General features: G+C 39.9%; 1 protein-coding gene across 1 annotated transcript in view; it reads right to left on the reverse strand.

Annotated features, from left to right (window-relative positions):
- The window catches only part of LOC149233914 (ARM repeat superfamily protein), a 524,198-nt gene that overhangs the window by 376,057 nt on the left and 120,622 nt on the right, over nt 1-27,519 (reverse strand). The window contains exons 10-14 of the mRNA XM_089371682.1: nt 18,128-18,215; nt 17,650-17,728; nt 17,389-17,497; nt 15,317-15,376; nt 15,046-15,164 (exon numbers count right to left, since the gene is read on the reverse strand). Of these exons, the coding sequence (XP_089227808.1) occupies nt 15,046-15,164; nt 15,317-15,376; nt 17,389-17,497; nt 17,650-17,728; nt 18,128-18,215 (455 nt within the window). The remainder of the gene's footprint in view (nt 1-15,045; nt 15,165-15,316; nt 15,377-17,388; nt 17,498-17,649; nt 17,729-18,127; nt 18,216-27,519) is intronic.

The raw sequence follows: 27,519 nt of genomic DNA on the forward strand, positions 1-27,519 counted from the left end.
TGAATGGCAAGTCTTTGTCCAGAGTATCTTGGGCAGAGCAGCATTGCCAAATTGGGACGAGATGTGGGCAGCTCTGAAACAAGAAGAGCTGAGGAGAGACCTGCTCAAGGTCAAACTTGATGGAAGCAGTAGCAGCAGTGGGTCGAAGCCCAAAGTAGAGGAGGATAACGCAACCCTTGCATCAAAGGGACAACAGGGGCAACAGAGACGAAATAAGGACGTCTCCAAGGTGAAGTGCTTCAAATGTGGCGAGATGGGCCACTATGCATCCTATTGTCATTTGAAGAAAAAGGACAAGGATGAGAAGCATGATCCTAAGGTTGCAGCAGCAAAGATTGAACAGGAGAAGTTTGCCATGACAGTGAAGATACCTCCAGGAGGGAGGTGGGCTAATATAGAACTGTAGCTCGATAGAGCTGCAGATGGGTAGGAACCTTGAGGAGCCCACTTCTTGGATCATCACCTTGCTACGGAAGCCCATGATCAACAGTAGCGGGATGGAGGAGTTTTCAGTTGATGCCATGGAGTGTTGATTCGACAGATGCAATAGTTAGTAGCGCCAAAACGTGAGCAGTGCATAGCAGAGAGGCAGCAATGCATAGAGGCACAGTGCAGAACTCCAGCAGCGCAGTGGCTTCAGAAGACAGCTTGGGACTAGCAGAAGTCAGGCTTTCAACACCGAGGTATATCCACTGGATAATCCAATTTTTAGGTGTTTTCAGTTGCTTCTCTCAGAAACTGAGTTGCAGTACGGATGCAATGTTAACAATGGCAGTGCTAGCAGCATAGCAGATGCAACATTTGAGAGGGAGTTGCAGTACAGATGTAGCATTGGCAGTGGCAGTGTCAAAGGCAGCAGTACAGTAGCAGCAGCAGCGCAATAGTTGGTGGACAGCATGTCAGACATCAGCAGCGCAGAGGACGATGCTTCAAAGTCAGAGCAGTATACATTCCTCACTAAGAGGGAGTGTTGATTTGTGGTAGCATCGGATGTGCTCTAAGCCTCAAATTTTGCAAGGAAGCTTGGGCACATGTATTCCAAAGAACCTAGAAAGCGTTTTGGGAAATTCCACACAGAAGTGATTTTATTGAAATAATTAATATTTTTAATGGGGTTCCTAAGTCTAAACTTAGGAAAATTAAAATATTAATGGGTATTAATCTAATCAGGGGTGAAACTTCTACAAAAAGACACAGATCAATCCAAAACGATCTGAGCCTTTGATGATGACTTAATCTAGGTCGTTGGTTGTCCAACAAGAAGATATAAGAAGGGGCTTGAGGGTCATTTGGAAAACACCAAGAGAGATCAAGAAATCGATTTTTTGAAGTGAGAAGTTCTCAAGAGGAAAATTCGATTGAGGAGATTTCTCGCAGTTGAGGGGCAGGGATAGTAGCTTCCGAAGAGAGATTCTCAGCTGGAAAATCATCAGCAGAGAGAGGCAGAGAGTGATCCAGTAGCCTTGACGCAGGGCCAGAAGGGCCAAAAAGAAGCAGTGCAGAGGGAGAGAAAGAAAGACGAAAATCAGAGCAAAGAGTCAGTTTCAGTAGTCGAAAGTCAGGGTGTGAGACCGGGAGGCTAAGAGCAGTGACTTTGCGCTACTGATCAATTCCCCAATTGGGTGACATTGTGCCTGAGAGGGTTGACGTTGGGATAGCGTAGAGGCAACGCAGAGGCAGCGCAGGGCCTGCTAGGGGCACCTCATCCAACAACCGAAGCAGACAGGACTTTTTCTCAGTGATTGTGTGAGGTAATCTCACAAAGCTTCTGCCAGTATTTCTCTTTGTAACTGAATAACCTTGTGAGGTATTCAGAGATGTATTCAGAATTTGCTACTGCTTAATAATAATAAACCCTCAGAGTTGTTGCACCGGTTTTCCCGCATTGGGTTTTTCCAGGGACACTTGTCCAAAAATAACGATGTCCTATGTGTTTGTATTTCCTTTCTAAGTTTCTATGCTTCAGAATCATATTTAATTTGGTGTAGGTTGCGTAATTTACCTCAATGTTTCAAGAAGAAATCTGAAATAAGTTTGTAATGTAATTTATGATCAAGGTGAAGTAGATTCAACTAGTTGCAGTAGGATTCCAGAGATTGTTAGATCTAGGAATTTTCACATGGTATCGAAGTCGTTGATGTGAAACAGCAAGAGCAGATCTAGCACTGAAGCAAGGGCAACTTATCATAAGCTCCTATATCTTGTGTTATAAGATATGACAATGATAATAAGATGCATCATGGGCCATGGCATCATGAAAGCATTAGAAGCAAGAGCTCGTGACATAACCATGGGAATCATGAAGGACAAAAAGGACAAAATCCATGGCAGTCATGAAGGATATAGCTCTTGGGAATCACATTGAACATTAAAGAAAAGAAAGACGTCATCCAGGACAAGGCTAATCATACATCAAGAAACATCTGCCAAATGGGGATGTGCAAGATCCTCAAGGTTCTCAGAGGGAATCCTCATCAGACGGTTCACTAATCTAGAGAGGAAGCAAGTGTTTCATTAGGAACTCCAACTTATGGAATCCATGGGATAATGGTATGATGAAATGAAGCAAATCAAGGGATTGAAGATCTCTTCAATCAAGGAAGTAGCTGGGAGAAAACTAGGTGACCTAAAGGTAAAATGAGGTATGTATTCTTGTATTTGATATTACAATGTCATGTCATATGGTTGCAGGTAACAATGGATCATTACTTCTATCTTGAGAAGCATGATCAAGAGAAAAAGGATCTTCTTCTCTGAAAGAATGCAAAAAGGCATAAGTGACACTAGATAAAATCAACATAAAATGTCCTCATATGAAGTATGAGGTAGTTGACTAAGAAACTCTGATTGAAAGCTCTTGGAAATGGAATGTGTGAAGAGGGAAGAGATCGTGAGATATGCAACCATGATGAAGGAAATCAACATCCAAAAGACCAAGAAGATTTGATTAGGAAATCCCCTGTAAAGATATGGAGACTCTGATGAAAGTTTGAAAAAGATGAAGACCCGTGACAATAGATATATCTGGGAGATGTGTCAACATGTATGCAGGATGCTAATACCTACAGGAAAATGTCATGATGAAGAGCCATCTCAAAAGGTACAATTTGATTTAATGTTTTAATTTCTTGAATAATATCTGGATGACTTCATGCAAGGTTACTGGCACAAAAGTTGTAAGTACAAGTACAACTAGCATTCATGTGGAGGATGGAAATTCCTGAAAGAAACATGATGAGTAAGAAGTAGCCATATGACAAAGGATCCAAATATGTATCAAGAAGGCCACTTTCCATGAAGAAAGGAATGACATGACAAACCAAGAAGGAAAGTGATGGATGGCTAATGCCCTACAACGAAGAAGCTCAACTAAATTTCATGACATCAAGAAGAGAAGTTGATCAAGCAAATGAAGAACCCACGAAAAAGAAGTTGTTGATATATAAGAAGAGTCCCTAGCTAAGAGGGAGCTCTGATGGATCCCTAATCAAAGGAGAGTTTGAATTAGATCACCCCTAATTACAAAGGAGTGACAATTGTGTTTTTCTATTTCATGTGTCATGCGCTAGACCAGGACTAACAGTCGTAAGTCTAGATGAAGGCCATGAATGGAAATGTAGACACATGACAGACACATCATTCTTGTCTTCACCTGGGAAGAAAGAATGGAGGGTTGGGTAATCATCTGGCATCTGATACTCTTTGCAGATGTGTAGGGCATCCAAGATAAGAGTAAGCAAGAGGACCAATATTCTTTGAGGGTTGGGAACCTAAGATAAGAATAGTCCTAGAAGGTCATACTCAGTGAACACCCAGGTGGGTATGTACCTTGAGCAACAATGATGAAGGTGTTTATAAATCATTGGTCTCGCCAACATTGTAACTCATGAAATCGTGGAGAGCTGGAGCTGTTAGTCAAGGCCTTTTCACTATTACAATGTTGATTGATATGATGTTATACAGATGGGATTACTAATCCGATTCTTCTTATGAGAAATTCTTAAGATTGAGAATAACCAAGTACGATTGTAAATACCTCCCTAGTTAAGAGGGAGTGTTTAAGAGAAGGGTAACTAGGTTCGGTATTTGTCAATGTAATTTTGATCTTTGTACTTGTGAAGAAAAAGAATTATTATTTTTATAAATTATATGTGTTGTAGGCTTGTAGCATTTTTGGGTTTTGGTAAGTTAGAATCAATTAGTCAAAAAATGAAAATATATTTCAAAAAATGTTAAATTAAGATATGGACAAAAAAAATATTGTTTTAAAAAATGTTAGGGATTTTTAATAAACAAGTCCATATCAAATAAAATGTTAGAACAGATGCCCTAAAAATTGAAAGGCAAAAACAAAATGTTAGGTTAGAAACAAAAGCTAAAAAACAATAAACTCTTAAAGTGTTGCAAAACTAAATGCCACTACTCTTAGTCTAGTTCAGTTTTGCAAATAATAGTTGTGTGCAGTTTGTTTAAATGCCACACTAGTTTATTTGATCCAATTATACAGTGTAATCATGATTGGATTTTATTTAAATTTGATTGTAAATAGGTAGAAAATAAAATTGGCTCAACAATTTAATCTGAGGTAATGGAGAAAATAAGGGATAGAGGTAGATTAGTCATAAAAAGGAAATATTAAGTTTCTAGCTTAAATGCACTTAGATAAATAAATGAAAATGTTAGGAGTAAAAAGGTAGGTAGACATCTGAAATGTAATTGGAGCATCAAATTGATTTTATCCTAAGTTGTAACATTGGAAAGCTATGCATTCAACAATGGGTTTTAATTAACCGTAAGTTTTAAAAGCATCCATGTTGTTTCATAAATCTCTCCATTTATTCTTTTATTCGCCATAACCTGCAGCTATCACATCCACCCCCAAAGTCATGACCCCACCATCACTTCCGCCTCACTATTAAACACCCCCCACCTTACCTTTCATCCCGCATACTCGCACAAGATTTGATGGCCCACGTCCCTCCTCGGCCCTCATTCACCATCCGAACTTTATCGGCGCGGGGGGTCCGAAATGGGCAGTTTCCTAAACCGCCGTCATAAACAGCCTTTTCCATGTTTTAGTGTTTCAGGACTTAAAATCCCGAAACTACTTACCGCCTCACCTTAGTCTCGAACGCAGTATATAAGCGATCGTTTACCGCCGCTCCACGTCACACTCCATCTCATGTCTACCGTCCAATCAACTGTCGCCTATCCGTTATCCATTCAATTCCGCTCCCGCAAATTTATGATTCAAAGACCCGTTAATTAATCCCGTTGGATAATTAATGCAAAATTTAACCATTCATTGCCACCCCCGCTCCAATTTTTCCATTATAAACCCTGTTAATTCATGAAAATGGTTACACAATCCATTTCTGTAACCAAAGCTGATCATTGAAGGTTTCTTCCCTGCAGCTCGACCACTGTCCGACATTAAGCAATTATTTTTCTTGTTCAGGAAACTGACATCCAGGTCCACTTGCTTCTTTTACAGTTATACTGTTTTGACTGTGATCACTCTGTTTCAAGCCTATTTCCATCATTCTCAATCTGCAATTTGTTTGACAAAATGCCTCCTAAGGGAAAAGAAATTGCAGAAGTCCCAAATCCCCTTATTCATCCACAGGTCGACTTCCATCATACCCCACTGGTCGACAGAGATTGTAAAATCGTTGAGACTTCTTCTCAATTTGATTTATACGAAATCTATTGTTGGATGGAAGATCAACTAATTGATCAGACAGATGAGATAGGGCTCTGGGACTCCCAACTCCCTCATTATATTTTCCCTCAAATACACAGAGCACTTGATTTTGTGAGGAAATGCCATGAATCTTATGATCCCAGCTAGAGACCAATTATTTCACCCACAGGAGAAATCCTTTGTTTAATCAATTCTAATTCCATTGAGAAAATGTTGCAGGCCCCTTCTACTACACCAACTCATCCTTTTTCCCATGAGAACCTGATAGAAGCCTATCAAAAACTAGACTTTACTAAAAGATCCCAGACCCTTGAAATTTTCCTAGCTGTTGATAGTCATCTTCCTAAAAGGAACCCTCCTTATGATTCATCCATGTTCCCTGATAGAACCAAGCAAATCACCTCTATTTTGTCCTATTTGCTTGGTTACAACTCTGATCAAAATGTTAATGAAGCCATCCTTGGTTTCTTGTCCATCTTTTCTGTTGATTCTAAACCCACTATTATTTATGATTTCAGTCAGTTCCTAGCTAAAGCAATACATGAGCAATCAGTGATATCCTGGACTTCAATGGGAATCAAGGAGAAGGAAGATTTTACATATAAACATTTCATAGAACTATTTATTCATCCAGCTATCAGTCTTATGAGCAACACTCCAGTACTAAGGATCAGTGAGGAGATTGTCAAAGTATTACAATTGGTTGATCAAGCTGCAACAGGGGATTGGTATTGCTACCAAAACTATACAGAGATCAGGGTTTATGGTTGTGAGCTTCCACCTTACAAACTGCCCAAGTACCTACCTATCAGAATCTTTGCACTGGAATACATAAGACAGAGGTTAAATGCAGATGAAGTGCACTTTGTGGCTACAAAGAAGAAATCACAATTCAAGCTGAAAGCCCAAGTTGGTCCATTCATCTGTAACACCAGGGCAACAGGAGAGGAAGTAGACAAATTATTAAAGGAGATGAAGTTTGGTCTCAGTTTCACATGGTCTTATGACCCAATGGGAGTGGTTTCTAAACTCAGGCTAGAAAACAAGTTCACTGCATATCACCATACAGCCAGGCCTGAAATAGAACAATATAAGAATCAATTGGAATGGACAGAGAACACCCTCCAAGAGGCTGAAGAGCAGGCAGTTTCTACATCAAATGTGCAAACTCCACTTGCACAAGAAAAGTCAGCAAAAAGAGGAAGGGAAGAACAGTCTTCTCCTACAACTGAAGCATCAAGCCAAGGCTTCAGAATAGTGCAGAGAAAGAAGAGACCAAGGATCTCTATGATTGTTGGTGCAACAAATGAACCTCAGAAGACAGCATTAGATGGACTTGGAGATACTATGCTTTATACACAATCTAGTGGACAATCTACACAGTCCCCAACTCATTCTACTACTTCTCATGAACAGCAGGTAATTCAGACTAGTGGAGACATTCCGAAGGATAAGGAGGAAGACATTTTCCATGTCTTCAGTGAGATTAAAAGGAGGAATGAAGAATTGAAGCTGAACACTTATACCCAATTCTGGAAGCATTCTTCCAGCTCTCAAGCCAGGCTTCTCTCAGTCTTTGACTCTGAGAAGGGAAAGATGCAGATGGCTTTCTTACAAGCCCAAATTCCACAACCTAGGACTGTTACTCACTATCAAAAGCATACTTCTTTTGAGTTCAATGTGAAGGATGTGCATCCAATTGATCAAATTGAGATGCACAAACAAACTGGGCAGATGATTTCTTCCACCTTGACTAACACTGCCATGAGTTTGTCAAAAATGCAGGTTACCTTGGCCAACACTCAGTCACAACTTAAGTTGGAGAAAGTCTCCTCATTAGCAAAGGACACCAAGATTCAATCCTTGGAAAATCTAGTGCTGAAGATGGGATATGATCCCTCCAACATAAACGTTGCAGAAGAGCTTATTAAGAAGAAGAATGTTGAAGTTGTAGCATTAAAGAAGCAGCTCAAATTGCCAGCCTCTGAAGATCAAATGGCTAAAGAAATTGAAGAAACAAAAAATTAGAAGTCTGACATGATGAAGCTCATCATACAGCTCTGCAGATAAAATAAATGGAGGAGCAGATGGAGAAATTGGTCAAGGAAAAAGAGCAAGTTGTTAGAAAGACTCAAACTCCAATGGATATAGTCCCCCTTACAGCGATTCCCACCACCAAAGTTTCTACTCCAGCTACAACATCAACTACAGGTACAGTAGAAGGAGTTGAACAGCGTGTTGAAGTTGTTCAGAACCTGTCTATCCAGACAGGAGAAAATAAGAAACTAAAGGATGAACTCAAGGAGTTACAGCTTATGAATTCAGTAACAGACAGTTCACATGCAGCTGAGTTGAACAGAGTCAAAGGTCAGATTGAAGTACTATAAAGGGAGCTCAAGGAATCTTTCATTGGAAACAAATTGGGTTTAGCAAAGGAAATTTTGTGGGAAGAAATTATAGAATCAATCAAGGATATTTGGCCCTATATCAAGATAGTGTTTGATCAAAAGGATCTCTTGGAGAAAGCTCAGGAAGCAGTTGAAACTATTACTAAGCAACTTGAAGACATGCCAGAAATTGCTTCTGATATCATCAAGTTCCTGAATTCCAAAGACAGCTATGAGCTTGAGGAATTAGGCATAAGTGACATAATAGCAACTATTGGAGGTAAAGATGATCATCACCAAGAAAAACCTCATCCTTCAGCTGCAGGAAAAGTGCAGCAATGTCAATACCATAGTTCAGCGGTTTTTCAGCAGGATAGAACCCTTGACCAGCAAGGGTTTACCCTCCATGCTTGTGATTAATGACAAACTGATGCCAATTGAGGATTATGTTCAGAAGTTGACAGAGGTGGGCAAACATGCAGCTTCAGTTTCAAACATAAGAGGTTCAACGACACCAGCACTTATAGTAAATACACTCAGGGATACTTTCTTTATTTTGAATGCGATCAGACACATATTTTTACTAAATATACAAAGATGGATGAAATTTACAGAAGAGTAACTAAGATATCTATCCCAGAAAAGAAACGTTGGGAAGAATTGACAAATTTACTTGACTGAAGGGTGATCTAACAGCATTCAGCTTTTAAAGGAACAGTCAGCATAGCTTCAACAATTTTCAATATTTCCAATAACAGTCATCAACAGCTCAGCAACAAAATAGTGCCACATCAACTAGCAGTTTATATTTCTGATTTTGTAATCATCTATTTTTGTAAAACAATTTGAGATATTTTCTTAGTTCTATTATTGTATAAATAACTCTCTTTTACGAGTTATTAAGGGTTGCACCCTTGAAGAAGCATTTATAGACATTAAATGTACTTGACTTTTCTGAAACATTAATACAAAGTTGAGGATTCTGAATTCTGGTTCATACAGTTTCGTTTTTCCTGTAAGTTTTTCCAGTTATATTCACAGTGTTTTTCTTCATACTCTTATGTTTTACAGAGATAACTAGGTAGGAATAATTGAGTTTCAATCTATTCCTATAAGCTTCTGAAGTGATCATCTATAAAGAGAATGAATTTTTTTTTTTTTTTTTTCCTACTGGTTCGCGGGCCCTGGTCAGTGAGTCCGCTACGTCCAGGTTCGAGAAATCTGGGTGGACCCCACCCGAAGGGGGTCCACCCCTCGGTCACCACAGACCTAACCCCAAGAGCTTTCGGGTTTCGACCCTGTGACCTCCCATTGGCGAGGCCCCGACTTGACCGATTGTGCTAACCCTTGGGGCTTATAAAGAGAATGAATTATATTAACTGTCTGTTTAATTAATTCCTTCTTAATTATTAAATCATCGGCATCTTTTGTAAACTTATGCATATTCTGTGAAACCTTCTGAACATGGTTTAAAGGTTTTCATACTTATGATTGTTTGATGTTCAATTTGAATATTGCAAAAATCATATCATTTCTTTGTTTCTGCTCACCAACATACAATCTATATCACTATGTGAATTTTAATAACATCCCTCTGTTTTAATATTAATATTACTCAAAAGGTTAGGCATCACTATTTTACATCTGTTTCATACATTGGTCCTCCAAATTAAAACAAAACTCCCAAAGCAATTATCTTAGATGCCTTGGCATGATAACTGACAATTATCATCTCAGAGATACAACAATATGAATGAGTTTCTTGCTCATTTTATAGGTCTAGGAAAGTCAAAGAGTAAAAATTATATTGAAGAGCTCTTCTTGAGCATTTATGTAATGAACATGAGTCAACCTAGTGTCAAGCAGCGCTCCAAGACAAGCACCATCCTTCAAAGAAGAAGCCTGCAAACAAAGCGATGAAAAGACATCATGTCAGCCTGCAAAAATATATTAAATAACTAAAGGATGACATGTCGGTTCACCTGGATAAGTCAGCTCAAACTAGAGACATAACCACTATATATACCCAGCTGGGGTATCCGCAAAAGACACAGGAAAAATCTCGGATATCTCTGAAGTTTTCGGAGGTATAGTTCAGGACTTCAGATGGCACAGTAAGACAGAAAATCTCGGATAGCTCAGTGAAGACAGTATCTCGGACTTGTCTGAGATATCTCACAGGATCTTGGAAATGATGACAGAGCCTCCTCCTTGATGGCACAGTCTCGGTGAAGGAGAAAATTGTTGATTTTTGGTAGCATCGAATGTGCTCTAGCCATGAAAATTGGCAGAAAGGCTAAGGCACATGAGATCTCCAAGACCCAGAAATCGTGTTAAAATTGGCAACTAAAGCCAAACTCCATGTGGGTCATCTTATTAATGGCAACTGATATTTTTCTTGGATCCCTCTCATCGAGAGGTGTAGGATTGATCTAAAGATCATCCGATTTCGATAAGTATTCATAGAGATATGAATTAATTTGTGTTATGGAACAATTCGTCAAGGTCGGCCAGCAACCAAATAAACCCCTCATGTGCTCCACGTTTTTTTATAAATAAAGGTGCCTTGAATCATTTGAGAATACAACTCTCATGATCTCCCTTTCTCCACTTGTTTCGGGTTTGTCTTCTCTCAAGGAAGACGCAGTGGAGAGGGTCATCTAAAAGAGCCCTAGACGCAGTCATATAGGAGAGCCCTAGTCGCAATCTTGGAAGAGATTTGGCCACGGATCTAAGAAGCCCTAGCTGTAGGCAATAGGAGTTCTAATGCGCAGTAAGGGAGCCCTAATCCGCAGCAAAGGGAAGGCTCTAATCCGCAGCAAAGGGAGCTCTAACCGCAGCAAAGGGAAGGCCCTTATCCGTAGCTAATGGGAGCCCTAAACCACTGTGAAGAGGAGGCCCTAAACTGCTATCAAGAGGAGCCCTGAGTCAAGGCCTTAGTTGCAGCATAAGGACTTCATCCACAGCAAAAGGGACCTTATCATAGCATGAAGCAACATGGGCATGGACAGCAACAAGACAGGGAAGCTGCAGTCACAAGGAGGAGAGATTTAGGGCTATATATGTATGCGTTTGAGTGCAGGTAAGTGTTGTCAGCTTGCCCGAGTTCATGAGGAAAGAAACGTTGTTTTTTGGGTATCATTTGGAAAGGCGAAGTGCTACAATTAGCCGTTGTGTCAGGCTGCAAGCCAGAGCACACAGTTGAGGTTGTGTCAAGGACTGTTAAGGGTGGACAGCACCTTCAAAGGGCAGCGTGACATGAGGGAAAGCTCTTATCTCCTTACTGTGTGGTAGCCCTAACCTGAACACAGTCATAACAGCAACAGGCAGCAATACATATGATCAGTATTGCTAGACATAGGTGCTGCAATGGGACAACATGGCAATGATGAGGTATTATAGCATGCATGGTAAAACATAATGTAACAAGGGCGCAACAAGATGTGATGCATAGTAGAGCATTATGTATGATGCAGCTATATGACTAGATCAGTGATGAGTGTAGCATTGGATGTAAATCCATGATGAGAGCAGTCCAGTGATTGAGAAGCACAGTAACAGGAGAGCAGCATGAAGTGCATGGCATGGTCATTAGGTCCAGCACTGTGATGATGAGTGCAGCATGGTGCAGCACGGTGAGATGCAGCATATGGACGAGATGCAGCACAATAATAGGGGAAGGAGTCATGTCTTCAACTGATCTCGTGTAGAGATGATTGATTCTCTTATCTAGAAATTTGAAGTGTTGACTTATGTTGTAAATGTACTATATCTCTCTCTCTGCTGAACTATTGAAGAACATATAAGAAGAATTGATCAAGGGTTTCCCCACATTGGGGTTTGTCCCTGGCTAGCGCCACATCTTGTGTCCTCTTGTCTTGGCTTGTCTCCTGTGATTTATGTTTATGTTCTATCTGCAGTTTACTTTAATGCTGATGTGACTGCTAATCTGGAAAAGATATTGAGCTAACTGTGAAAATTGAAATAAATTGCTCTAAGCATAGAACATACCTAAAATTAAAAAATCGTTTGGAGAAATTCCACCCGAATGAAGAGATATTAAAATAATTAATATTTTTAATCAGACCCTAAGTCTAAACTTAGGAAAAATAAAATATTAATGTGTATTAATATAATATGGCTGAGAAATTTCTAAATAACGAGAATCAAGCAAAATCTAATCTTAGTCGTTGATTAGGGACTTAATCTTGGCCGTTGAATCGTCAACGGGAAAAGTATAAGAGGAGGCCTGAGGGTCAGTTGGAGACACACCAAGAGAGATCAGTCAATTCGATTTTCTAGGGCAAGGTTGGCTGAGGAAATGGAACAAGTGATCAGTTGCAATGAGGGGCAGTTCAGCAGGAGGCCAAAGAATACATATCAGAGAGGCAACAAAGAGTCAAAAGAGGCAACGCAGAGCCTAAGGAGGCCAGCGCAGAGGACATAGAAGCTGCAAAGGCAGACGCAGAGGACACAAATAATGCAGAAGTTGACGCAGAGGCTGACGCAGACAACGCAGAGGGATGTAGAGGCTAACGCTAGGCTGAAGAGGCTGCGCTGAGGAATTATATTGGGCAAACTGAGAGCAGATTAGCCAGGAGAGGGTGACGCAGTTCCAGAGGAGTGCTTGGAGCAGATTTCACTGTCTAGCACAAGGAACTGTCTCACTATGGGGTTGTTCATCCGGTTGCTGATTTGCCGGAATATCTGTCTCCAGAGAGAGGTTCTACTGCCAAGGAAATTCTCTGAAGGGTGAGCCATTTCTGGCACCCTAGTTGTATTCAGAATCTGCTTAATAATAAAACCCTCATATATGTTGCACCGGTTTTCCCGCATTGGGTTTTTCCGGGGACGATTGTCCAAAAATAACGGTGTCCCTTGTGTTGTCTCAGTTTATTTCAGTTGTTGATCTGTATATTTGTGAAGGTTGCATTTGTGTTTACTTCGATATTTATGCATTTAAATAACTTGTTAATGCAAAGAACAAGTAGGAGATAGTAAACCAGAAAATGCAATAGGGGTTTCTGATGTGTTAGATTCATAAATTTTCACAAAGATTTCATTGAAGTAAACCATAGTGGCATAAACCATCTCAGCATAAACCTGATTTGAAGATACTCTGTCTCAAGGGTGCAATAATGTGATCTCAATGAAGACACAGTCATACGACTATAATCTTAGTTAAGGGTGCAACCATGAGACAATTATGATCTCGGTGAAGTTAAGGACAAACATCAGTCATATATGTGGAAACCTCGTTGAAGATTTTGATAAAGGAGCAATCCTGAAGCAGCTATGATGATGATCTTAGTAGTAACAAAGGAAGAGGATTGGTGTATTGGTCTTGGAGTGGCATAGAGGGTCAAGTATAATGGTCTTGGTGTTCATCAATTAGAATCTCTATAAGAAGAATTATGTGCGAGAGGTTTTGGCCCTGCCAGAATGCCAACTTCTTGTGTTCTTGTCTCTTTGTTTTGGCAGAAGTTTGATGAAGTAAACACACACACTCATAATATGAAGAAGATCAAGATAAGATAAATAGTAAAATAATTTCATAAATTTTTATCAATTGTAGAAGAATCTATCTAATGCTAACTGCCCTAGATTCTTCAAGAAATTAGGGTATTACAATCTTCTATCTGGTTAAAAAATTCCACAGATAGGGTATTACACCTTCCAAATGATTATGCTATGAGTAAGATTCTGATCTTCCAGGGGAACAATGTAGTCAACGTTGATACTCACATAAAAAAACTTCGCAACTTTTGATGAGGAGGATGATGCAGCAGAGGAGAGCAGTGGTGAGCATGACCGTGACGCTGATTTTGATGATGATATTGAGGATTGATGAGCTACCTACTACCTTGTAGTTGTTTTTTATTTGCTATTTCTATTTTCCATTGGCATTCCTACTACCTACGTAACACATTTTGATTTTGATGACTTGATGAGAAAATTGCAATTTCTTTTCTTTCTCCTATTGGATCATTGATGAATCTGTCACAATTATATTTGTATGCATAATGTTACTTCGTAAAACTTACAAATTTTAAATTTACAATGTCGAATTTAGATCTATGTCTAAATTTGTATCATGAATGAGAATTTGTGTAAGAAATATCGATTTAGTATTAATTTTTAATATATATAAAATTTGAGTGTCCAACACGGGGACGTACACCCCCCAGAACAGGTCACGTAGGGATATATCCCTACGTGTCCTGTTCTGGGTGGTGTACGTGCCCGTGTCGGACACTCGAATTCGTGTCCTGTGTGTCTCGTGTCCCCGTGTCAGGTGACCTAGGTTATGGTCTTGGTATAGTCGAAGGGCATCAAGCAGGTCCACCACCACCAACCCCCTTCTGGGAATATAGGATCTTTAACTCAAAAGTACACATCATACAATTGAATACTATTTTTTCTATCATCATTGCCTGTGCAGCCCTTTGAGCTAGTAGATAAGATAGTAGAGATTATGTATCTTATAAATGTGGGTAAGACTTCCATAGAATGGAATGAAGCATATGGTAGTCAATGATGCTTGTAGAACCCCGTTGGGCACAAGGATGAAGCTAAAAGTGTCACTGTCATTAATAATTCTAACATTTATACCATATACTACTAATGGTCTGAGTTGAATTGAGTTGAGTTGAGTTGAGTTGTAACAGTATTTAGAATGTGTCTTGCTAGCAAAGAGTATGAATTTGTAGATAAGCTCATCCCTTGCATTTGTGTTTATTATGTCTTAGGTTCTATATTGTTTAGAGGTGCCATTCCTGTATATGCAAAATAGAGGAAGCTGAAATTGGGTATATACAACTCAAGTCAAACCTTCCCAATGAATACATCCAAAAGAAGCAAGTTTATTCTCTAGGCATCATTATTCCTCCTATTTCCAGTCTATCGTTATCTTGTTTATTGAGCATGTAAGAAAAAGGCCAGAGATTGATAGACCTTATATCCAGTTTTGTATCAGCAGCTCCAAGCATGCAAATAAACCGGCTTGGACAATGATCAAGACCATACAAAGTCGTAGCCCACCGGACAGCGCAAAATCTTGCTTCACTTTCCACCTTGCATACCAAATACAAGTACACATCCAATGTTTAACAGCTAGCCACTTAGCAGTCTTTACAATACATAGTACATATCAAGTAGTGTCGATTTACCATGTGTGAACATGTCACGCACTGTAAACTTAGCACTTGCAAACATGTCAACTTACCACTTGTGAATTCTCCAATAGAAGTGCTTCAAGGCCTTTCGAGACCAACTCATTACAGTCCTGAGTTTAGAAAAAATGCAGGGATAAGGAACAGGTAGAAAGATTAAAGTTAAAATTATTTGTTGAAATGCATAATGCTTCAAGTACAGTGATGATGATGATCATACTATACACATTCAAGTCAAAGACATATTTGTAACTAATTGATACTTGTAAGGAAAAATAACACAGCTGAATGCAATGCCATGCACAACAAAAAATTTGCTTGGTAAAATATTTTACACATAGTAAAGAGAAAATAATCTCATTTTATCTCTAAATTACTCTCTCTAACAATGGAAAAGGAGATTTACAGCATGCAAACAGACAAATATACTAAGGATTGTGATGTAAAATATACTCGTGTCTTGTCATTGTATGTACAGAACATCCAAAGAACTAGTTCTATATCAAGAATTTCCTACTAAATTTACATTAGATAAATCTGGATTAACAGACGACAGATGTTTAATATCCCACATTATGGAGAGACAGTGACACATTTTCTGGGAGTGTCTGTATGCCAAGCAGTGTTTGAATATTGTACAGGTAAGATTCAGTTCCTTTCAGGGAACGACCCATTGATGTGCTGCTATTCTCAGTGTCTGCATCTGTCTTGTATTGAATCATTACTGTGGTATCCAACAACATATACATTGCTCATTATAGTAATCTCTCCAGCGAAGATGTATAATTTTTTAATGGTCTGGTAGTCTCAACTCTCTACCAAGTCCTTCAGAATAACAGTGTTTGGTGAGTTATCTACTCATGTTCGGGCCAAAGTGTTTCTGTTGACTCAAGATGCTAAGAATATTGCTGCTAGGGCTTATTCTGATCGTATTGCAGTTCTGCCAACAATAAGATAGATTAGACCCCTACTTTCATATTAGTATACAATCACATATGATATAAGAAGTAAAATGTCATTAACTTAAACTGAACACAAGTAAACCTAGCCAATCTAGGACTCTTCTTGTATACACGAATGATAGAGTTTTTACTAGCCCAAGGTATAAAAGAAATCAGTAGATAATGAACCATACCTCACACCTTCAGTATGTAAATAGGGCTGATATTAAATGTCAGTAAAATAAATACTCTGGTCAGCAAATAGCAACAATTACAGTACCTTGGCCCAAAGGGATTGGATCAAATGGTGGAAAGCGAGGAGTTTTTCATGATTGGGCAAGGTTCAATTCCCATGAGGGCTTAACCTGGAGCCATGGGGGCATCTTGAGGTAGTGGTCGAACCTGTGGTTGCACCCAGTGAGACCGTATTAAATAGTTTTGCGACTTGTCCTCCTTTTCTTGCAGTCCACACCCCAATGTCCTCCTTTTCTTGCAGTCCGCAGGCATGCAGTTTGATTGGCAATCACCATGCTATGAAGACATTGTGCAAATTTGAGATTCGACGTTCAAATTCCCTGATTAACTGTGTGGGCAATGGGTGGGGGCACGTATGGGTTCATTGAGAGGTTATCGTGGTAGCAGTTCGAATCGACCCTGTGTCATGCGAGTATGAACCCAGACCAATTGCTGATTCCTCTAGATACCATTTCCAAAAAAAAAAAAAAAACCACAGTACCTTTAAATAAATTGCAACAAAAAAGCACACTAGAAAAAAAACTCCTATCAAATGTGATTCTAACAACACTGTAAAGAAGAGTATGGACAGCAGGTAGAAATCTTATTTTGGGTTGGAGAATATAGATGCAAATCAGCAGATTTTTGCATATTGTCAAACTAGTAAGTTCTAAATGCCACTATGTTAGAATCAAGTATGTGATGCAGTCTATGAAAGTAGGAATGGAAACTGATCCAACAACTATAAAAGACACCCATATAAAACGCAATCAATTTGAAAACAAGAGTCCAATTTTACACACCCATCTTGTGCCTACAAGCATTGGCACAGGTTAGAAAACCTACGGGTACTTTAGCTACATCAATAAATGATCACATTAGCAACCTAACATTTATGTAATCAAGGATTCCAAACAAAAGTAGGCCGTTACTTATAACTTATTAAGCACCTTGTAAGCTGTAGCAAGGGAGTTAACAGCTTCTTGCACTGTGGAACGACTAGATGGATCCACCTCCTTCAGAGCTTGAAAAAGACGCACTGCCATTTCTACATTTCCTCTGCACAAAACCAGAAAATATACAAAATACTCAGACTACTGATTGCTAAATTCCAAAATAAATGTTCATCTGTCTTCAATGTGCCATTCTTGATAATATCGATTTATAAGACTTTTAAGAGATTTTCCTAAAAAAAAGTCTAAATGGAAGACCTGAAAAGCTGTGGTGCTCGTTGAGCAAGCTGCCCAATCGCTTGATATGAAAATGCTCTAAGCTCTCGCGAGTAAACCTCTGGAAATGTCACCCAGCACATTCAGTGTAATAAACATTACTTCAAACACTAAGTACAAAGGACCTGATGGATATTCAAACTCCACTACTGATTGTTGATATTAACAAAACAAATATCGTAAAAGCCTGCACCCATACTGCTAATAAGATAAGCTAAAATAATACAATTTTATTAATGAATGACCATGATAGGTCAATGGGGCAAAAAAGCACAACGACTGCCGAAACATAGAGGAAGTGCAAAATAGACTCTTATAACTAATATATTTATTTCCCTCAGCCATTTGCGCATGTAAACTTAGATATAAAAGATTATGACAAACCAAAGCAGTAAAATGGGAATACACATGGCAGGCAAATAATCATGGGATTATTGCTCAATCAAGGCATCAAACAGACCTGACTCAGCAGCCACTTGTCCATCAAGAAACTTCAAAATCCCACTTAAAATGACAGGTCCCATGAGCTTCAACTGTTCCATAGAGGCCTGCAAATCGAAAACAAAACCACAACAAATTTGTTCATCTGAATCTCTAAGACAGAAATTTATAATATCATCCTTGAAGTCAGTTCAAAGTTCAAACAGGATAAAGTATAACTCTTTTCCATGAGTTTTAACAATAATTTATTAAGTTGTGATTTGCAAGGATCCTTTACAATTTCAAAAAAAAAAAGTTTAACAGTTAATTGTGAATGACATGTTGAGAACCGATTTCTCACTGAATTTCCCACCAGGAAATAATACAGAGGAGAGCTTGTTAGAACAATAGGTAATACCCAGTGCCACCAATCCATTATTGTTCTAGCAAGTTTCCAAGAATTGGCGTGCATTATAGTAGGTTTTAAAGAAACCTACATGTCCGGCTGACAGTGAATCATGGGACTTGTTACCCACCACCTGTGGGTAGTGTATATGGGAGAAAAAATTTCTCCCAGATGATCCTCAGACAGCAGCCAGCAGCCCCTTGCAGCCCCCAGATAGCCTGATGTGCCACTTTTTCCACCACCTGAGCCAACCATGTGGTCCCTCAACCATCTGTCATGAATGTATGTTTGAAGGTGGGCCTCATGACCCCACAAGTATGGCTTTTCATTAGTATAGTTGAGTAGTTTTCCTTACTTGTTATGGGCACTTTTGAGCATGAATTGGTGGGGAGATTTGGCGGAAAGAGTGGGTTATGTTTTGTATTCTTGTCTCCATTACCCGATTTCATGGTTACCCTTGTATCCTAGTCCCACGGGATCTCCTTTACAAGCCATTAGCTTTAGGGATGGCACTACATAGGAAATCCCAATTTTGGTGTGTTGTCCCGCTTCCCGACACCACCTACTATACCCCTTTCCATTTATTTGAGCCGCATTGATCTCTTTTCCCATCCGGGTCCACATGTGTCCACTGGGTCCACATATGGTTAGCCTCCCCCTCCACTTGTCCACACCTTGGATCGGGCCTAGAACGATGCCCCGGAGGTTGATGCAGCTAAAAAGAAAATTAAAAGCATAATTTGGCTGCTCTCAACTAGAAATGTAACACAAAATGCAAAAGATGGCCAGGATATGCAAATTTAGCACGTGAGCAAAAGCCAAACAGGAGCTCTACCCCTTATCTATGGCCATCACACTGGTTCCTACAGGCCCTAGATGAGCCCCTTCCATCATTAAGGAACCCATGATTGTCCCAACCCCTGGTGGGCGGTGAACTGCCCGAACTCAAGGGGGTATCCATTGCTGCATAATATTACACATCATGATCTCTATCCCTTGGAGCCCCAAACAGTTATGAAAAAAATAAATTGAAGGTAAACGGCATATGAAGAAGGGTGGAAAAACAAAAGTCATGGTAACTCATGCACCACGATTTGCTCCCTCTTACATTCATACCTAGGTGTGGGCTTCCCTTATTATAGCTACCCATGCACCTTGACATGTGGTATGGATGATTCCTTTGATCCCCCACTCCATTCCATTATTATATCACTTGCCACCTACCTCTTAAAGGATGTACTATGGACATGCCACCCCTTTAGAGGTTAAAACCACCTAATAGGGTCCTTGGTTAACCCTTTATTGAACTTGGAGACACTTGTACATGCCAAAGCCCACTATGAAGGGCATGCCACCATGAAATGCCCCATTGATCCCATGATTTGTAAACATTATTACTTTTTTATTCTAATCATTTGTCGTATTGGAGGTCAAGGGGACGCATTGGATCTTATGCAGGATTGCAGGTTGGTCTTCATTTAGGGCTTGGTCTTCCTATACAGGGTCCTAGCCCTCCAAAGGGCCACATTAGCACTTGTAGGGTGAGCATTGATAGCTAGTGTTCCACCATTTCGATAAGGATGATGCACCTAGTCCATAATGCCCAATCGGCTCCACGGTTGCACCATACACTTGGTAGATGTTCCAGGATGCCTCCCGCTACAGAGGGAGGGCTTATGTCATTACTCCAACCCTTACAAATGACCTATAGGCATATTTGATCCATTTGGAGACCCACAAGGATGTCCTTGTGCCCCCACACCCACTTGGGAGAACCACAAGTTCTTGATTGGATAACAAGGGGCCAACCCCTTGTCCACTATGTTTGGAGTCCATTTCTTCATTATGGCACCCCTTGGACTTCATCAGGCCTCCTTAAAGGCCCAACGAATCACTTTGTTGATCCTTTGACCCTCTTAAGAAGCTTATCGTTACATTATTGAGCTATTTGGTGGGTTTGTCACCAAAAGTTATGTTATTATGCACATTATTTTATTTGAGGGGTTAAATTAGGCCTAATTAACTAAATTGAATTCATTAGGAAGTGTATAAATACAAGTGTGATGAATCATTTTGATCATCATCACTTGGATTGGATCATTCTCTCTTGTGAGATTTTTGTTTGTCTTTTTAAAGGGCAAAATTGGATGAATGGATGAATTTTGATGTTTGGATCTCTTTATTTATGTCTTGGACGAGGAGAAAGTGGCCTGTTACCCACCATTTTGTGGGTGATATCCCTACGAGAAAAAATTTCTCCAAGATGGTCCTCAGCCGGTAGCCAATAGCCACCAACTAGCTCTTTGTGCCATTTCTCCGCCACCTGAGCCAGCCATGTGGTCCCTCACTCGTTTTTCATGATAGTATGTTTGAAGGTGGGCCTCCCAAACCTAAAGGTATGCCTTGTCATTTGGTAATTGAGTATTGCAGTTCGCTTATCATGGATACTTTTGGGCATGGATTAATGGGGGGATTCGGCGGAAAGAGTGGGCTAGGTATGTGCTCATGTCCCCTATACCTCTTTTGGATGTTAACCTTGGACCCTAGCCCCGTGGGATCTCTTTTACTCACCTTTGGGATTTAGGGTTGGTACTACATGTAAAACCCTAATTTTGGTTGTGTGGTCCTGCTCCCTCATCCACATCATCACTCCCCTTCCGCTCATTATAACCTCATTCATCATTTCTCCCACTTGGGTCCATATTCCTCCACTAGGTCCACCTCCACTAGGTCCACATAGGGTTAGCCTTTCCTCCCCCATTGCCCACACCTTGGGTTGGGCCTAGAATGATGCCCCGGAGGTTGATGCAGCTGAAAAGAAAAGTAAAAGCATAATTGGCCACATTCAAAAAGAAAATGTACCACAAAATGCAAAAGAATGTCGAGACAAACACATTTAACACGTGGGCAAAATCCAATACATGAGCTCTACTCTATTATCATGGCCATCACAGTGGTTCCTATAGGCCCTAGATGAGCCTCCTTTGTCATTCAGCAACCCATGATTATCCCAACCCCTGGTGGGCAATGAACCACCCGACCTTAAAGGGGATATCCACTGTTACACCTTACACATCATGTTCTTATCCCTTGAGCCCCGAGCAGTTAATCAAAGAAAAATCATAAAAGGCAAAAGGCATATAAAGAAGGGTGGAAAAATCAAGGTCGGGGCACCTCATGCACCACGATTGCTCCCTCCTATACATTATATACCCAAGTGTGGGCTTCCCTTTTACTAGCTACCCTTGTACCCCAACATGTGACCCAGGGTTGCCCCTTTCATTCCCTACTCCATTCATCTTTTTATCATGTCACCACCCTTTGAAGGATGTACCTTGGCCATACTATCCCCTTTAAAGGTAGAAACCACCTAATAGGGTACTTGGTTAACATCATTTGGAGCTTGAAAACATTAGCACATGCGAAAGCCCACTATGGGAGGGCATGCCATTATGAAGTGCCCACCTGTTGTCCATGGTTTGTAAGCTCCTTAACTCGATTTCCTTAAATGACTTGTTGTACTGGAAGGCTAGGGGATACATTGGATCTTATGCAGAATTGCAAATTGTCTCCATTTTGGGTTTGGTCTCCCTATACGGGGTCCTAATCCTCCAGAGGGCTACATTGGTACATGTAGGGTGTGTGTAGAGAGCCATGGGTCTCCACAACAATAGACAACACTCCATGGATCCCCAGAGATATTCAGAGATTGCTCGAGATTCACCTATTGGACGAGGAAGATGCACCTGGTTCACCATGCCCAGCCGGCCCCACAGTTGTACCATGCACTTCGCAGATAACCCAAGACTTGTATGTTGATGTGGCATCACTTACACCATCGTTTGAGTCCTTACAAATGGTCTACAAACATCTTCGACCTACTTCGAGACCCATGAGGTTATTTGTGTGCCCTCACACCCATTGGAAGCACCACAGGTTTATTATTTAGAGAACAAGGGGCCAACCCCTTGTCCACTAGTTTTGGGAGTCTTATTCATCATTGTGGCACTTATGGACTTCATCAGGCTTCTTAGAAGGCCCAACGACATGTATTATTGAACATTCGACCTCTTGAGAGGCTTTTCTTTTGTTTATGAGCTAGTTTGGTGGGCTTGTGACCAAAAGTTAGTTGTTTTACACATTATTTTATTCTAGGGGCTAATGTAGGCCCAAGTAGCTAAATCGAACTCATTAGAAGTGTATAAATAGAGGTGATGAGGATTCATTTTAGCATCATCACTTGGATTTGGAACTTGTATCTCTTCAAAGATTTTCACTATCCTTCTTGCAGGACGAATTTTTGAAGCATGGAATGAATTTTGATGTTTGAATTATTTTCATATGTCTTGGAGCTTCTTGATGGCAAGTTTTTGGATGGTTGGATATATTCTTATACATGTAAGTACATTTTAATGCTATTCTTGTTGACAAATCTAGGGCATAGCAATTAGGTGATTTCTCTATAATCGATAACTACTTGTGAATGCTTTTTACTTTCTTAGATTAGGATCTTCTTTTACTTAGATGATTATAATTCTATTCTTCATCAAACAGCTACCAATGCATAAACCATAAAGAGACAAGAGACACAGAATATAGGCGATCAGCAAGGACCAAAATCTCTCCCACTTGAGAGGAAAACCCAAACAAATTCTTCTTCTTATAGAGACTTCAATTGACGAATACCAAGACCAAGACCCTTGACCTATTTGCCTCTCCAAGACCAAGTCACAAAGCTTCCTTGATAAGATCTTTCTTCCTTGAGTCAACGATAATCAACTCTCTTGCTTCTTCCTCCTTCTTGGCTACCCTTCAAAACTTTGGTCCCTTGAACAAATCTGAAACTTTTCAGCCCTAATTCAGAGAGCCCTAGATTCGGTCCTTGAGCAATTCTGACCTTCAATCTTCTTCGTTGGAGAGAGAGAGACTCACCTTCCTTAACTCAGCTAGAGGATCTATTAGGCTTCCCCCAAATCTGCCTTCTTCATGATGACTGTAATACCTGAAGTATCTCGGCTCTTTCTACAACAGAGGGTTTTGAAATCTTGCACGTGTGAAGTGTATATTACCCAAAAACAGTCCCAAAACACTTCGCTTTTTCTTGCCTTCTCTTCGTTGGTTATATGGCTCCTTCTCTAGTGATTTCCGCACTTCTCCTTATTTTAGACCTTGACTGAAATTCTTGCTTCTGAAATGAGGCCAAGCTGCCTATTTATATTTGTTTACCCATGCATATAAGTCAACGTGTCCTTTTGAGAGGTTTCATTATTCCTTCTTGAAGCTGACTTGTAGGATGTACTTTTGCTTGGTCTTGGATGGCCTTCTAATTCATTTAACGACTCATACAAAAATGTAACATACCCAAGAAGGGTCCTTCATACATGACATTGACTCAATTTGACTTTATGACCAATCCTAAGGGCTCACAATGGGAGCCATTACTAAAATAAAATTCCTTGCTCTTGAAACCCATGAGACAAGCATTACAATGATAATTTTATTTTTCTTCTCTGCATCAATTACATAAAATCACAATTACACGTCTTTATGAAGACTGAACCTAGTTACACTTTTCAACAATTCTTTCTTTCTAATTTTGTCACATACATTGTTGTTGGGATTCCGCTATACTAGGGCTTATTTGTTGCATCTCTTATGCGAAGTTGTGGAAATTTTGTTTCTGGAGAGTGAATGCTTCATGTATGGGCCATGTATAATGAATGAATGTTCATAGGATGTTTCATTACTAAAATTCATCTTGATAAGTCATTTATCTTGCAAAATGAAGTATAAAGTCTTTGAAGTTGCTTTTGTTGTTGCCCTAGTGCCAAGCGAAGTTGTCTTTAAGGCCTCCTTGACCTAGAAAATTCGAAGGTCCATAGTCATAATTCTACCTGACTCCATTTCTCCCCAAAGGATAGGCACTGGTCAACCCAAAGACGATCATCTTAAACCTTCTCATCCAACTCCCTCTCCTTTTCTAGGCCTAGCCCATTAGGCCTCCTAGGGCATCATTTATCTTGCAAACCACCCATCAAAAAGGTTTGATCTCTTGGCCCCTACTGCATTGGTGTGTCTCTTAGGTGCCCTCCAATTTTGAAGAAATTTCGACGATGGGATTTTGAGATATCTCAAGCCCTAACCTCGAGATTGAATCTTTCCCTTGGTTTCCTTAGGCTAGGAGCCTCATCAGGGCCCTCACATAGCCTTGCATTAAAAAATCTTTCTTTGGTACCTTTCCCCCTCCAAAATAGGTCAAGCATATCATTGGTTGCTAAACACTACCCCCTTGACCTACCCTCAAGTCCACTTGGTCCCGCGTGGTCCCATACACTATTAAGGGTAATTCTTCAAAAATCACTGGGAATCCAAGCTTTCACAAGAATTTCAAAGCCTAGGAACCTCCATTATAAGATACATACCCTAAAACTAAACCTTGAAATTACCCTCAAGCTTGAGAGCTTTAAACCTTGCCTCCAAAGCAAGCAAGCCACATATTTGTGCCTCTCTTGTGAATAGGCTTCTAGGATCACCCCTCAACCTATCATTAGTTTATCCATTAGATGATCCTCATCATAACGGGTCTCCTCCCATTAGTGAAAGTCCGTAAAGAGCAGGGAGCCTTAGCCGAGGTGACAATGGGCTATTGTTCCATTTGTTGCCCTTAGCCTAGTAGTAGCCCTTCAAGGATCCCCTTTTAGGACCCCTGCTAGTTTGAGCGGTAATATTTCTGGCACCATTGTCCAAGACACGAGACATGTGTTTTGTTCCCCATACGACATATTGACATATCATTATTGGCGACTCCATTGGAAGAACGAAGCCCTAGTTCTTCATTGAACCTCAAAGTCAATGCCTGTAAGGTGAAGCAAGCATTTGTTAAGGCAATTTTAGTTCCCCCTAGGGACTCCCATGACATCAATATATAAATATCAATGGATTTTAAAAGGCTTCATGAGTGGTTTCTTGTTTTGGATATCACATGAGTTCTAGGATACCCAAATGGCCTGGATTGGAAGCTCATGCAAAATATGGCACAATTTGAGGGTGATCCATCCACAACAATTGACCACATAGCAAAACTTATCAAGCATGCTTCTGAGGTTAATGTGGTTCATCTAGAAATCCTCATGGAGTTATTTATTGCCTCTATTGAATACAAGCACCGAGGTTGGATTGACTCGTGTGAGCCTGAAAGCATTTCATCGTTTATTGGGTTGATCAACAAATTTGTGGAGTACAAGGGACCGAAATTCCAATCTAATGAAGCTGCTTGTGAGAGCCTAGAAGAAGCCCTCCGAAGGGAAGGTCTCATTAGTCAAGATGAAGAAGTTGGAGATAATCTTGAGCATCTAAGTGATGAGCAGGAAGATGAGTCCTCATTAGGTCCATATGATGAACAGGATGATTTTGAGAACAGATGTGTTGGGAAGGATGAATATGCGGAAAGCGAAATTGAGACTAACCTTGCCTTTCTCAAGGATATTACTCCCGATGACTCTTCTTTTGAGAACCTTGAGGAAGGTGATCCCATTAGCCCCTTGGAAGATGACATTAGAGATTACTTCCACATTGAAAAGGAGAAGTGGGAAATCGTTGGTCCTCAATTTGATTGTGATCCCATTTATGACACCAACAAGGAAGATGAGCTTGAGAGTGGTCTCCCCTTTCTCTCAAACATTATTTATGATGACATCCATCAATACCCTTGGGAAGGAGAATTATTATTTTTCCTTGCATGAAGAGGGGCAGTTGGAAGTAATCGATTCTCCTTTTAGGGAAAACCCAATCTTTGATGTTAATAATGAGGAAATTGATAAGGCTCCTACCTATCCTCCTTATGATTCTATATTCAAATCACTTGAGCCTTTAGATTATGATTTTGGGGAAGAAAAACTCATTGAATATGACACTTCACCCTCCCCTTTACATTTTCCTCTTGTTCATCATCTTGAGTCTTCCTCAACTGATTCTGTTACGAATATAAATTACATAAAATAAAGTGAATATAAATAATGTAAATAATAAAAAAATCAAATATTGATTATGTTAAATAGTCATTAAGTTAAGTGAAAAGGCATGTCTACAAGACATGCCCAATAGCGCGATATTTTCATGTTTTTAAATTCTCGCGAGATTTCCGAAATTTCGGCGATATTTTCATAAATATCGCGCTACGACTGTAAATATCGCGGGTTAGGTTTAATCGGGTTATAAAATGGTTATAGTGTTTTGCTTTTCCCGTCACTTTGTTAATGTTTTCGTTCGAGCTGGAGAGAGACGGAACCGGTGGCGGTCGGTGCTGCGAAGGAGGGTTTACCCGGTGCAATCGTCCGAGTCCCGACGTCTTCACTGTTCAATAATACAACCGTCAACGCAACGCTGCAGCCTGCAACACATTATATTGGTAATATGATATATCTATTGAGAAGCATAACCAGAACATACAAATAGCGTGGAGTTTTCTTTATCTTTTGAGTTACAAAGACCAATAATTTATTCTTGTTCATATATCTCTAATACTCTAAGACTATAAGTATGCCGAGACAGAGTGAGCTACTATAGGATCACCGAGATCCTTCTCACCACAATGATGCTTAGATTGTGACTGTCTATAGAGCATGTCGAGAGTGTATCACAAAGATCCTCATAATTATGCCAATGATGTGTGATGTTATTTTAATTTTTGTTTGAGTCCTTGATTGGACAATTATCAAGGATGTGTGATGTTATTTTAATTTTTGTTTGAGTCCTTGATTGGACAATTATCAATTTATCACTATCAGGGATCAGCAGGATTTGGTATCGCCTTTGAAGTTTGATGTATCATTTCTATTTGACATCATATATATCAGTGTTTTCTTCATATTTATGTGCCAATGTGTTTAGTTCATGTTGTTATTGCTTTATATGTTTAGAAATCTGAAAAAAAATGAATATATTATGCATTTTTTATGCTTGCCGATATTTGCCGATATTTTGCCGATATTTCCGATAAGATATTTTCCGGACCCTCGCCGATATTT

The sequence above is a fragment of the Pinus tabuliformis genome, chromosome 8, assembly GCF_031772625.1.
Source record: "Pinus tabuliformis cultivar Carrire ecotype Pingquan chromosome 8, CPIR1, whole genome shotgun sequence".
Lineage (NCBI taxonomy): Eukaryota > Viridiplantae > Streptophyta > Pinopsida > Pinales > Pinaceae > Pinus > Pinus tabuliformis.